The sequence below is a fragment of the Camellia sinensis genome, chromosome 12, assembly GCF_055761805.1.
Source record: "Camellia sinensis isolate YWXY chromosome 12, ASM5576180v1, whole genome shotgun sequence".
In the NCBI taxonomy this organism is placed as follows: domain Eukaryota; kingdom Viridiplantae; phylum Streptophyta; class Magnoliopsida; order Ericales; family Theaceae; genus Camellia; species Camellia sinensis.
In genome coordinates this window covers 86790402-86802098 of record NC_138972.1, presented here as the reverse complement: position 1 = coordinate 86802098, position 11697 = coordinate 86790402, and the positions used below count along the sequence as shown (strand labels likewise).

At 33.1% G+C, this 11697-nt stretch overlaps 1 protein-coding gene across 2 annotated transcripts; it reads left to right on the top strand.

Moving 5' to 3' along the window:
• Positions 1-2455: 2455 nt before the first annotated feature.
• On the top strand, positions 2456-11436 carry LOC114274528 (uncharacterized). 2 transcript variants are annotated; one of them, XR_014346765.1, is made up of 2 exons: positions 2456-5288; positions 10830-11436. XR_014346765.1 is itself a non-coding variant. In XM_082899153.1 (2 exons), the coding sequence occupies exons 1-2, from the start codon at positions 4568-4570 to the stop codon at positions 10901-10903; spliced, it is 795 nt and encodes a 264-aa protein (XP_082755279.1). In that variant the 5' UTR covers positions 2461-4567; the 3' UTR covers positions 10904-11436. The 2 variants fall into 2 exon arrangements, 1 of the variants encoding a protein (XP_082755279.1); XM_082899153.1 differs by having other exon boundaries at positions 2461-5288.
• The last annotated feature ends 261 nt before the right edge of the window (positions 11437-11697 follow it).

The window sequence follows — 11697 nt, the reverse complement described above, 5'->3', positions numbered from 1 at the left end:
ATCTATTTGGTATTATTTATCGGCCGTGCTTCAGGGCCCGAAAACAGGGGGCTCGAATGCCCCGTATTTCCATTTAAGGTAAAAAAAAAAAAAAAAAAAAAGGAAAAAGAAAGTAAAAAAAAAAACAGTTTTTAAAAATGGAAATTAGGGGTATTAGGGGCAACTTTTTTAGGGCCACCAATCATTTTCCATTATTTATAAGTTAACATTTTGTTAACTTAAAACAATTGAATAGGTACAACATGACCGTTGAAACTGAAACGAGTAATCATGCAACTTCGTTGGAAGAGCAAGACCGCAAGACCACCTTGATCGGAGCAAGAAAAAAGTGAAATCTAGTGATGCAAATGGTGGGGAATTACTAGAGATTCAAGATAATAATTTGGAAAAGCAGCAGTAGGGATGGCAATGGATAACCTACTCTGTGGGTATCTATGGAGACCCAATCCAAATACATGGGTTTTCCCCTCTTTTTCTTATCCATTGGGTAGGGTAGGTGATATTCTTTAAATATCCATAGGGATGGGTTGGGGATGGGTACCCACTAATTTCCCCATATGTTTTTTTTTTTTTTTTTTTTTTTTAAGATTCACAACTAAAACTAAATATACATTCAATCTTTTTTCTTTTTTTTTTTATTTATTTTTTCAGGTTCACAACCATTTTTTTTTTTTTTTTTTTTTTTTTTTTTTTTTTTTTTTTTTTTTTAAGATCCACAACCAAAGCTAAATATACCTCCAATCTTTTTTTATTTTATTTTTAAGGTCCACAACCACTTTTTTTTTAATTTTTAAGATACACAACAAAATCTAAATATACATTTAATTTTTTTCCTTTTTTAAATTTTTTTTAAGGTTCACAACCATTTTTTTTTTTTTTTAAGATTCACAACCAAAGCTAAATATATATTTAATTTTTTTTTCTTTTTTTTAAAATTTTTTTTTTAAGGTTCACAACCATTTTTTTTTTTTTTAAGATTCACAACCAAAGCTATACATTCAATCTTATTTTATTTTATTTGGCTCAACAATAAAATCAAATACACATTAATTAACATTGTCACATTATTCTTGTCAAATTTTATGCATATCTAGAATTTTTAAATTTATTTAAAAAAAATTAAGGACATTGTCTAGTGTAGGTTTCGGTTTGCTTTTCTATTTTATTTTATTTTGTTGTGTATTGTAATTTTCAAAATGGTTTGCTTGTTCTGAAATTTCAATTAACGAGTATGAATCTATTTGTTTTATGTTATCACACAATTTATACAACATATATATATATATATATAAATGTATTTGAAAATAAGGAAATTGTAGAGAATCAAAACAAGCATGAGTTGTGATTGGTTAGAAATGATGGGTACATAGATTTATTTGCTAGAAAAATAAAAAGGGGATACAAAGTCATACTAAATAATTTTTTTAAAATTAAAAGAATTTTTCTTAGTTATGAACAGATTTAACTGAAATCAGCTTGTTTCCCAATGTTATGCTTCATTTATTTAGATAGAAAATATTTTTTAATGAAAAATATTTTTTATAAAAAAAATTCAAAATATATTTTTTTATATTTGGTGGTGGTGGTGATGGAACGAAGGTGAAAGTAGAAATTGTTACATAGTGGTGGGGTGATGGCGGCAGTGATGATGGTAGTGGCTATGGTGATGGTAGTGTGACAGTGAAAGTGAGAATAGTGGTGATGGTGTTGTGAAATTAGTAAAAATTTAATTAAAAAAATATTTTTTGTTTTTTAAAAGTAACAAACAACAAAATTCGTGGGGGACTAAAGGAAGAAGATGGAGGATGGATTGGGTGTGGTAATGCATAGATATCTTAAAATGAGTGGTTCAGATTTGTTAAGGTATAATTAGATTTTGGATAAATTAAAATGAATTGTTCAAATTTGCTAAGAGAAAGATGGTTTAATGTCTAAATTGTCCGTGGCTAACAATTCTTTGTTTATGCCCTGATGCAATTTAATATGAGTCTTATAACACTTTCTTCAAACAAACTTTTTGATTTTCTCAAAATTATATATTTGATTATTATAAAACAAACTTTTTAATTATTAATTAATGTGTATTTGATTTTGTTGTTGAATCAAATAAAATAAAATAAGATTGAATGTATATTTAGCTTTTGTTGTGAACCTTAAAAAAATAAAAAATAAAATAAAAAAATAAGTTGTTAACATTAAATATATTAAAAAAGAAAGAAAAAAGATTGAAGGTATATTTAGCTAAAACCTTTATAAAAAAAAGACAAAAGAAAAACAAGAAGGTTGTTAACATTAAATATATTAAAAAAGAAAGAAAAAAGATTGAAGGTATATTTAACTTTTGTTGTGAACCTTAAAAAATAAATAAATAAATAAATAATAAATAAATAAAAATTGTTAACATTAAATATATTAAAAAAAAAAGAAAAAAGGTTGAAGGTATATTTAACTTTTGTTGTGAACCTTAAAAAAAAATAAAAAATAAAAAATAAAAAAAAAATTGTTAACATTAAATATATTTAAAAAGAAAGAAAAAAGATTGAAGGTATATTTAGTTTTTGTTGTGAACCTTAAAAAAAAAAAAAAAAAAAAAAAAAAAAAAAAAAAAAAGTTTTTGTTAACATTAAATATAAAAAATAAAAATGGGGATTAAAGTGGGTTGGGGAAAATCCATACCCATTAAAAAATGGGGAGGGTGGTACCCATGGGGAATGGGGAATGGGGAAAATTTATTATAGGGGAATGGGGATGGGGAATTAATATCCACCCCATTGCCCCCCATTGCCATTCCTAATGAGCAGATAGTGGAGGAAGCTGATGTCTGCAATGCCAACATCGATAACCTATAGGAAGATAATCTGGGATCCCAAAGATCTTTCAAGCAAGCCCTCTTACGATCTCGTTTCAATGAGACTGAGAGAGAACGAAGCTTTGACTGTGAGGCCGCTTATTTCTCCTCCGATAAGGAGATGGACAACGAACACGAAACAAAGGATGCTTCGGAGAATCAGAGAAACGTCTCGATTCCGATCATTAAGCTACCTGTTGGTCTCCTAAAAAAGGTCAGAGAACCATGGAAGAATTGCCTCATTGTAAGGCTCTTGGGGAAGAATACTGGATATAACTTGTTCGTAAATAGGATGCGCAAGCTGTGGAATCTTCAAGTAGGTTTTGAAACTCTAGATATTGGAAATGGTTTCTTCATTGTAAAATTTCAAGTGATGGAAGATTACTCTCTTCACTGGGGGCCCATGGGTAGTGATGGATTGGTATGTGACAATTCGAAAATGGCAACCTGATTTTAAATCAGATGAGGCGGAAGAGGATACAACCGCCATTTGGGTGAGGTTCCCTAATCTGCCTATTGAATATTATGATGAAAAGGTCCTCTATCATATTGCGAAGGTGCTTGGAAAGCCCTTAAAGGTAAACATTAATATTGCCATGGCAGCACGAGGAAAGTATGCAAGGGTATGTGTTGAGATAGACCTACGTAAATCGCTCATATCCCATATTACCATTGGACGTTACCATTACGTTGTGGAGTATGAACACTTACACCTTTTGTGTTTTTTTTGCGGTCGTATTGGTCATCGGAAGGAGAAATGCATTGAATTTCCGGTGATACAGCCGAAGAAGATGATACAAAATATGACCATTAATCAAAAGGACACAGAGACTGGGCCGAGGGAAGCACAGCCCAATGGGCAAACAAATAAAAAGTCATCTAATGAACAAGAAACCCATGGTTATGGGCCGTGGACCATAGCAACCAATAGAAGAAAATACCAACATGGAAAGCAAAAACAGAAGACCCATGTCCATAAGAGCAATCGATTTGAAAGTTTACAGGTAGACCAAGATCAGGGAGAAACTAGTGCAACCCTGGAAATTAAAGCAGCTCAAAGAAAATATGTTGACCTCGACATGGGCCCTCAGCCTTTTCAAGGAGAAATTTCGTATGTGCAAAAACAAAGCCCAATAGGCCCAATTAACCACATGAAAGATGGAGGGCCAGAATTAGGGTTGGATATTGTATCTGGGCCCAAAGAAAAAGAGATGATCTGCTGTGAGAACCCAAAACATTCCAAGCAAAAAGGCTCACAACCTAGCTTAAATGAGCTAAACGCTCAAGGAAACCTAATTTTCTTCCTGCTACTACAGCACCTACCATAGACAATAATACCAATGCTTTGAATACGGCCACCGACCTTGATATCTGTGTGCAAATCAAAAAAGACAAACCACCAGATTTGTCAGTCAGAAAGGAGGGACGCTCTAATGGAGGAAACGGCAGAGAACATCCCAATGTCAGATCACCGAGTGGACCAATTCAAAACTCTGATGTTCTTAGAACTAGAGAAAGAAATGTATCACCACGTTGAAATCGATTGGTGGCTAGAAGAGGTGAAGCTGCTGATTCAACCATGGTGGGAGATAGATTCACATAACGTGAGGCGCATGGTGCTTGTGAAACCCGTGAAGCCGCTGGAGGAAGACCAAAAGACTGCGAAATATTTTGGGACTATCTGAGGCAGAGGATTGGCCAATCCACAAATTGTCATCTATGGATATGCTAATATGGAATTGTAGGGGTGCTGGCAATGCCCGATTTCGGAGAAATTTGTGGGAATTAGTAAGGCTACATAAACCGAACATGATCATACTCATGAAGACAAAAGTGGAGCTAAATACGATGGGTATGTTTTTCAACAATCTAGGGTTCACGGCCTCAACCCATGTAGATCCGACTGGCAGAAGTGGAGGCATTTGGCTACTTTGGAATCCTAGTCAAACCAATGTGAGAGTTCGTGATGCTTCTTCCCAGATGATCACAACTACTATTTCAAGACAAGATTATCCTGACTGGGTATTATCTGCAGTTTATGCTAGCTCGAATATTCGAATGAGAGATGAACTCTGGAATGACTTGACAACATTGGCTCAACACACACAAAAACCATGGCTTGTAGCAGGGGACTTTAATGACTACTCAAGCTTTGAGGATAAAAGGAGCTTCTCAACTTCTCCATCTCAAAGCTTAAGCCAGAGTCAAAGAAGGAGCCAAAAATTCTCTGATAGAATTAGTAGTTGCAACCTCATGGATTTAGGTTGTGTTGGCCCTAGACTCACTTGGACTAATAATAGGAAAGGGTGGGCTAATACAATGGTGCGATTGGACCGTGCACTCTGTAACACAGAATGGCAAACTTTATTTCCTCAGGGCTATGTCCATAACTTGCCTCGAACCTATTCAAATCATTCTCCTATTCTTCTTCATACTCAAGGTACAAATCCTTCTAGTCTTCCCAGTAATTTATTTAAATTTCAAGCTGTTTGGTTATCACATGAGGATTTCAGGGCAATTGTTGATAATAATTGGCCCAGGCAGAATAATAATCTATTGGGAAATTTGGATTACATGATATCTACCTTGCAGGATTGGAATAAAAATATTTTCGGTAACATTTTTCGTCGTAAGCGCTGGTTACTTGGCAGAATTAATGGGATCCAAATTTCCCAAGCCAAGAACTGTTCTCACAACTTATATCAACTGGAAAATGAGCTTACTATTGATTATAATAGAGTTTTATATCAAGAAGAGTTATTTTAGTTTCAAAAATCCCGTGTTAACTAGATTACTCAAGGTGAGCAGAATACAAATTTTTTTCATATATCTACCATTATCAAGAGAAGGAAAACAAAAATTGAAGTTTTGAAAAATGAGGAAGGGGTTTGGGTGCATAACCCCATGCAGTTAAAAAGTTTAGCAAATGATTACTTTCAAAACCTCTTTGCTTATACTCAAACTATTAGCCTTGATCATTGGAGTAACCTGACCAAGCACATCAACCCTGAGTGTGACGCTCCAAAATTTAAGGACATCATAATAAGATTTAGAATTTAAAATCAATATTGCCACCAATATTACTAACATCCATTAATTAACAACCCATAATTTAAAGTTTTTACATCACAACTTAGTCTTAGTACATAAAAGAAATGACACAAATATAAAAAAAAAAACTAGAGAAAAACCAGAAATTTTAGAAAATAGTTCATGGAACTTGGCACTCTTCAAGCTAACCAAGGTTGAGTGTCGCCTTGCAAGGCCTCGGTGTTTCGTTCGATTTCTTCGGTACCTGGCATAAAACGCCAAGGCAACAGGAATGCCAGTGAGCAACGAGCTCAATAAGATACTACAATCCGAAAATACCCACCCCGATAATAATACTCACAATTTATGAATAATATGTAGTAACAGAATAACCAGTAACATTTAGTAAGCATAAAATAAATGCTATCAGTTGAAATAATAACAATAAATAATAATAAATCAAATAAAAAAAAATTATAACAAACGGAAGCAGTATTTCATCATAAGGAATATGCTCACCTTTCTTTTTAAATTTTCATAGATTTAGTTTATCAGATAAATTTAAGTGACTCCCCACGGAATACTATTTCCACTCAACCACTAAGCAATGGCTACGGGCAATTCTGACTCCCCTTTGGTCAAATATTCAAATGTTACTTACTGTAACTACCAATGATGCCCACGTACCAGGGTTACCTACCCAAGTCGTGACATCACGGTCTGCCCCAAGGGAAAGATCTATGTTGTGACACCCGCACCACCAACCTTATATCGCCTCCACCGATAAGAACCAAAATACTTTCCCGTGCCATGTTAGGGCTCGCCACTCACTTGCGCAAGATTCTAAACCGGGCTCACCCCATCACTTTTAAATTTTAATATACCACTGGTTAAATTTCGTATTTCTTTACTTGTTGAGATATTCACAATAATTCAATATTTGATTACTAATAATGTTATACCAACTCATTAAAATTTCCAACATAAAGTATTACACATGTCATACAATAGTAAACAAATGTACAAAATTTTAATAAACAATTTATTTAAACTATGGTATGAAATAATAATGTAGATACCAAAAAGAAGAAATAAATCATAATCACACACATGCATGAATTTTTAATCTACAAGATTAGATTAGCATAATATTAAATTTTTGTCCAAATAAACAATTGAAGAGATAATTTTTGATTCCTCCTTAATTTGTCAGAATTTTCAGAATGCATAACTCGTAATTAAAATTATAAATAAATTACTTATACAGCTCTAAAATTCATATAAATCTACAGAATACTCAATAAACATGTTATGGTCATTTTCAGAAAGCATTTTCCAAAAATAAATTATAAATAATTTTGAAAAATTTCCAGAAAATTTATGACACAGATTTATCACATTTTCTTAAATTAACTCCATACTTAAATTTATAAATCGATTCCATGATATAAAAATTTATTATAAAACTAGACTTCTCAAATTTCATTTTTTGTTTAGAAATTACCTGATTTGGTTTAATATAAAATTTTTAATGATTTTTCAAACACATAGTAAAATCTTCCTATAGCTCCAGATTTGATTAAAAATTTGTATAAATTCGTAAACAATTCCATAATTGTTGAAAAAATTCATGGATGAAGTAGACATAATTCTAAACAACTTTGTAGAAGAAATCAACTTCAAAGTTTGAGTATAAAATTGTCTAAAAATTCGTACAATTTTTCTGGCAGATTCAAGGACCAAATAAATTCTTCAATCCTCTCTTTAATGGTATAAACTACACATGCAAGCCTATTTTCACAATAATACCATGACTTTAAGGCCATCAATATCTTAAAATATTTGATATACACATCACAAAATTTATATACATATATATAAAAATTTCTATCTATAAATTAGTCATTTTATCATATGAATATAATCTGAAAATTTCAATAATTTTTAAAAAAAAATGAGAGGGTTGAGAGGGTTTTCTTACTTAATAATAGAATGATGAAATGGTAGAAAATCTTAGCTTCCTTAATCTCCCACTCTTCTTCCTGTCCTACCCAACTTAGCTGCTTCATAGATTTTTTTTTTTTTTTTCACCGAATGCTTGCATGCATATCTATACACAATGAATGTTTGCATGTATATATATATATATATACAATGCTTGCTGAGCCCTTTCTCTCTCTCTCTCCCTCTCTTTCTCATCATTCTCTCTTCATTCTATGAGTTCCCTTTCTCTCAACTCCAAGAGTATAGTGGGGTCTCCTTCCCTATAATATCAAGCAATCCAACATGTGGCAAAGTTGCCACCAAAAATCTACAAAGTTGTTGTTGTTGTTGTTGTTTTTTTTTTTTTTTTTTTGTGTGGGTTTCTTAAAATTGATACACTAAGATATCTAACTAAGGTATTTAGTAAGGATAATTATCATATTGAATCCTAATTAAATAATTTATAAACAACAAATATTGAACACCCACAAAATTATTATTCTTAATAATGTCTTTGTTAGTAATTGAATTGGATTAATTTAAAACTAACTTTTACACTATATATATTTCAGATAGACTCTGGATAAAATTAATTAATTAATTTATTTTCTTTTAAGAATAGTTAAATGTGAGTTTTCACACTGAGGACCAAAGTGAAATGAGTAGGATTGTTTCTGTTGATGACATTTGGAGGGCTGTCAAGACTATTAAAGCTTTTAAGGCCCCAGGTAGGCATGGGTTCCAAGCAATTTTTTACCACACCTTTTGGAAGACTGTGGGCCAATCTGTGACCAAATTTGTCCGAAATTGTTTTTCTTCTTGTAACATTCCCCCTGCGATTAATAGAACTCTTGTAGCTCTTATCCCTAAAGTTACTAATCCTGAGAGTGTGAAACAATTCCGGCCTATTAGCTTGTGTAATGTTACTTACAAAATCATTTCTAAAATCCTTGTCAATAGAATTAGGCCTGTCTTGAATGATTTAATTAGCCCTAATCAGAGTAGTTTCATTCCGGGTCACTCCACTCATGATAATATCATAATCACTCAGGAAGCTATTCATACTTTGAAAAAGAAAAAAGGAAAGGTGGGTTTCATGGTTTTTAAAATTGATCTTGAAAAGGCCTACGATAACATTTCTTGGAATTTCCTTCACCAAACTCTGAGAGAATTCCATTTTGATGAGAAATTGGTGAACCTGATTATGAGTTGTGTCACTAGTGTGAACACAACTATTTTGTGGAATGGGGAACCCCTTGAAGAGTTCAAACCAGTTAAGGGTTTAAGACAAGGGGATCCCCTATCCGTTTATCTTTTTGTGTTATGCATGGAACGACTCTCAGCCATGATTAGCCAGCAAGTGCAAGGTAAACAATGGATTGGGCTTAGCTTGGCTAAGAATGGTCCTAACATATCACACTTGTTTTTTGTGGATGATTTGATTTTGTTTGCTAAAGCAAACGAGCAAAACTGTAACACTATTTTGCAAGTCTTGAATGAATTTAGTGAAATTTCGAGATTGAAGGTTAACCTTCATAAATCTCATATGTTTGTGTCTCCTAATATTGCCATAAGAAGAGCATCTCAACTTAGTAATATGTGTAGTATTCCTCCAACTTGTAATTTGGGGAAATACCTTGGGACCCCATTGTTTCATGATAGAGTGTCCAAAAATCATTTTTTGTTTATTTTGGAAAATCTGAAGAAAAAACTTGCTGGGTGGAAATCTGGGATGTTGTCCTTGGCAGGGAGTGCAACCTTGATACAATCTGTCACTAGTGCTATGCTAGCCTATTCTATGCAAACTATAGAGCTTCCGAGGAAAGTTTGTGATGAGATTGATAAGATTAATAGAAACTTTCTTTGGGGTGATAGCCTTGAGAAAAAGAAAGTGCATCTTGTTAATTGGGACTAGGTTTGTAAGTTGAAAAAAATGGGGGTCTTAGGATCCTCAAGGCTAGAGATCAAAATCTAGCTCTTCTATCCAAATTGGGGTGGAAAATGTTAATTGGGGAGAATACTCTCTGGGTAGATGTGCTAAAAAATAAATACTTGGGTTAGCAGCCTTTCTTAATTAAGAAGGCAAAAGTATATCTCACATTTGGAAAGGCATCCTAAATACCAGGGAGCTCCTGGTTCAGGGAGTTCGATGGAAGCTTGGAAAAGGTAACAAAGTGAGAGTTTGGAAAGATTGGTGGTGTGGTGATTGGGCTTTTGAAATGGATTTGAACACACCTACCAATCAAATTCCAAATTCTGAGCATATTAGTGTGGAGTCTCTTCTTGACGCACATGGTGATTGGGACTTAAATCATTTGCACAACTCTTTTCCATTACCTATGGTTGTAGCTATTTTAAAGCTATAACCACCCAGATTTAATGCTGGAGAAGACACCCCTAGATGGATTAAATCCTCTGATGGAAAGTTCTCCACATCTAGTTCATATGATTTAATTGTTGATCATCATAATCAGGAAGGGGATAGGGGATGGATTTGGAGGCTTAAGTTTTCTCAGAAACTTAAGAGCTTCTTGTGGCTTGTTTTTCATGAAAATTCTCACCAACAAAATGAGAAACTTGAGGGGACTTACTTCTGACCCCAACTGCCCCTACTGTGCTAATGTGGAGGATATTGAACATTTATTTTGGTTTTCTCCTCAAGCTATCCAGATATGGTGCCATGTTTATAGTGAGGAATGGTACTGCAGCAGGCTCATTTTACCTTGGAAAGATTGGATCACCCAGAATATGAAAGAGAAGAACAAAACCTCATACTTGTTCCTCATCTCCCTTTGGACTATTTGGAAAAATCGAAATAAAATGGTTTTTGAACATAAAACTAATAATATTCATGAGAGTGTTAAACTCATATCAGATTATGCCAAAGAAATATTTCAAGCTTTTAGTTTGGATGTCACTCAACCACTTCAAGCTGAAAGTATTTCTGTGTGGTCTTGTCCAAATGCAGGAAAAATCAAACTTGACACGGATGGCAGTACTCACAGGCATGGAGGAGGTGGCGGTTTTGGTGGATTATTTTAGGATGAAACAGGAGCATGGATTAGTGGATACTATGGAAGGCTTGAAATATGCACCTGTCTTGAAGAAGAACTTTGGGCAGTCTACAAGGGGTTGACTATCATACTCCAACGAGGTTTCAATCAAGTGATAATAGAAACGGATGCGGAGCAAGTGGTGAAACTGTTGAGTGATGATCTGGGTGAAAGATGTCCTTTTTGGGGCATTGTGGAAAATGCACGTATTATCATGAGAGGATGTGACTGCTCCATCCAGCACATTCGAAGGGAAGCTAACATTTGTGCTGATGCAATGGCCAAATTAGGTGAATATCAACCGGCATATCTTCTTATTGTAAATGAACCACTTGAAGAACTCCGCACCTTACTTGTTGCGGACATTGTGCATCTCTCTGAGGAGAGTGATAGGATGTAGTTCATGTATTGACTTTAATTTCCGATGTACCCAAAAAAAAAAAAAAAAAAGGAATTAAAATAAATTTTAAATTAATTTGATGTAACTTTTGATAATCTTTATATATATATATATATATAAATTTGTTTAGTTTTTTTTTTTTTTAGAAAGGCTAAATTTGTTTAGTTAAATAAGCATTTACATAATTTTTTTATTACGTAAGTATTTAGAATGTTATCAAAAGTTATAATTAACACAAAATATATATGACTATTTTGTCTTTATACGTTTAAGGGTTTCAAATAAGTTAAAACAATTACAAATTATAGTTTAAGAAATTGTTTTTTTTTTTTAATATGAGGTAGAATATCAAAAAAATGAATAATAAAAAAAATAATTTTAAA

What these genes read in the sequence shown, in the direction of transcription:
- LOC114274528 (XM_082899153.1), top strand. Translation starts at nt 4,568, where the DNA reads ATGGATATGCTAATATGGAATTGTAGGGGTGCTGGCAATGCCCGATTT. An exon ending in TATTCTTCTTCATACTCAAG is followed by an intron (nt 5,289 to 10,829) that starts GTACAAATCCTT and finishes GTCCAAATGCAG; the next exon opens with GAAAAATCAAACTTGACACG.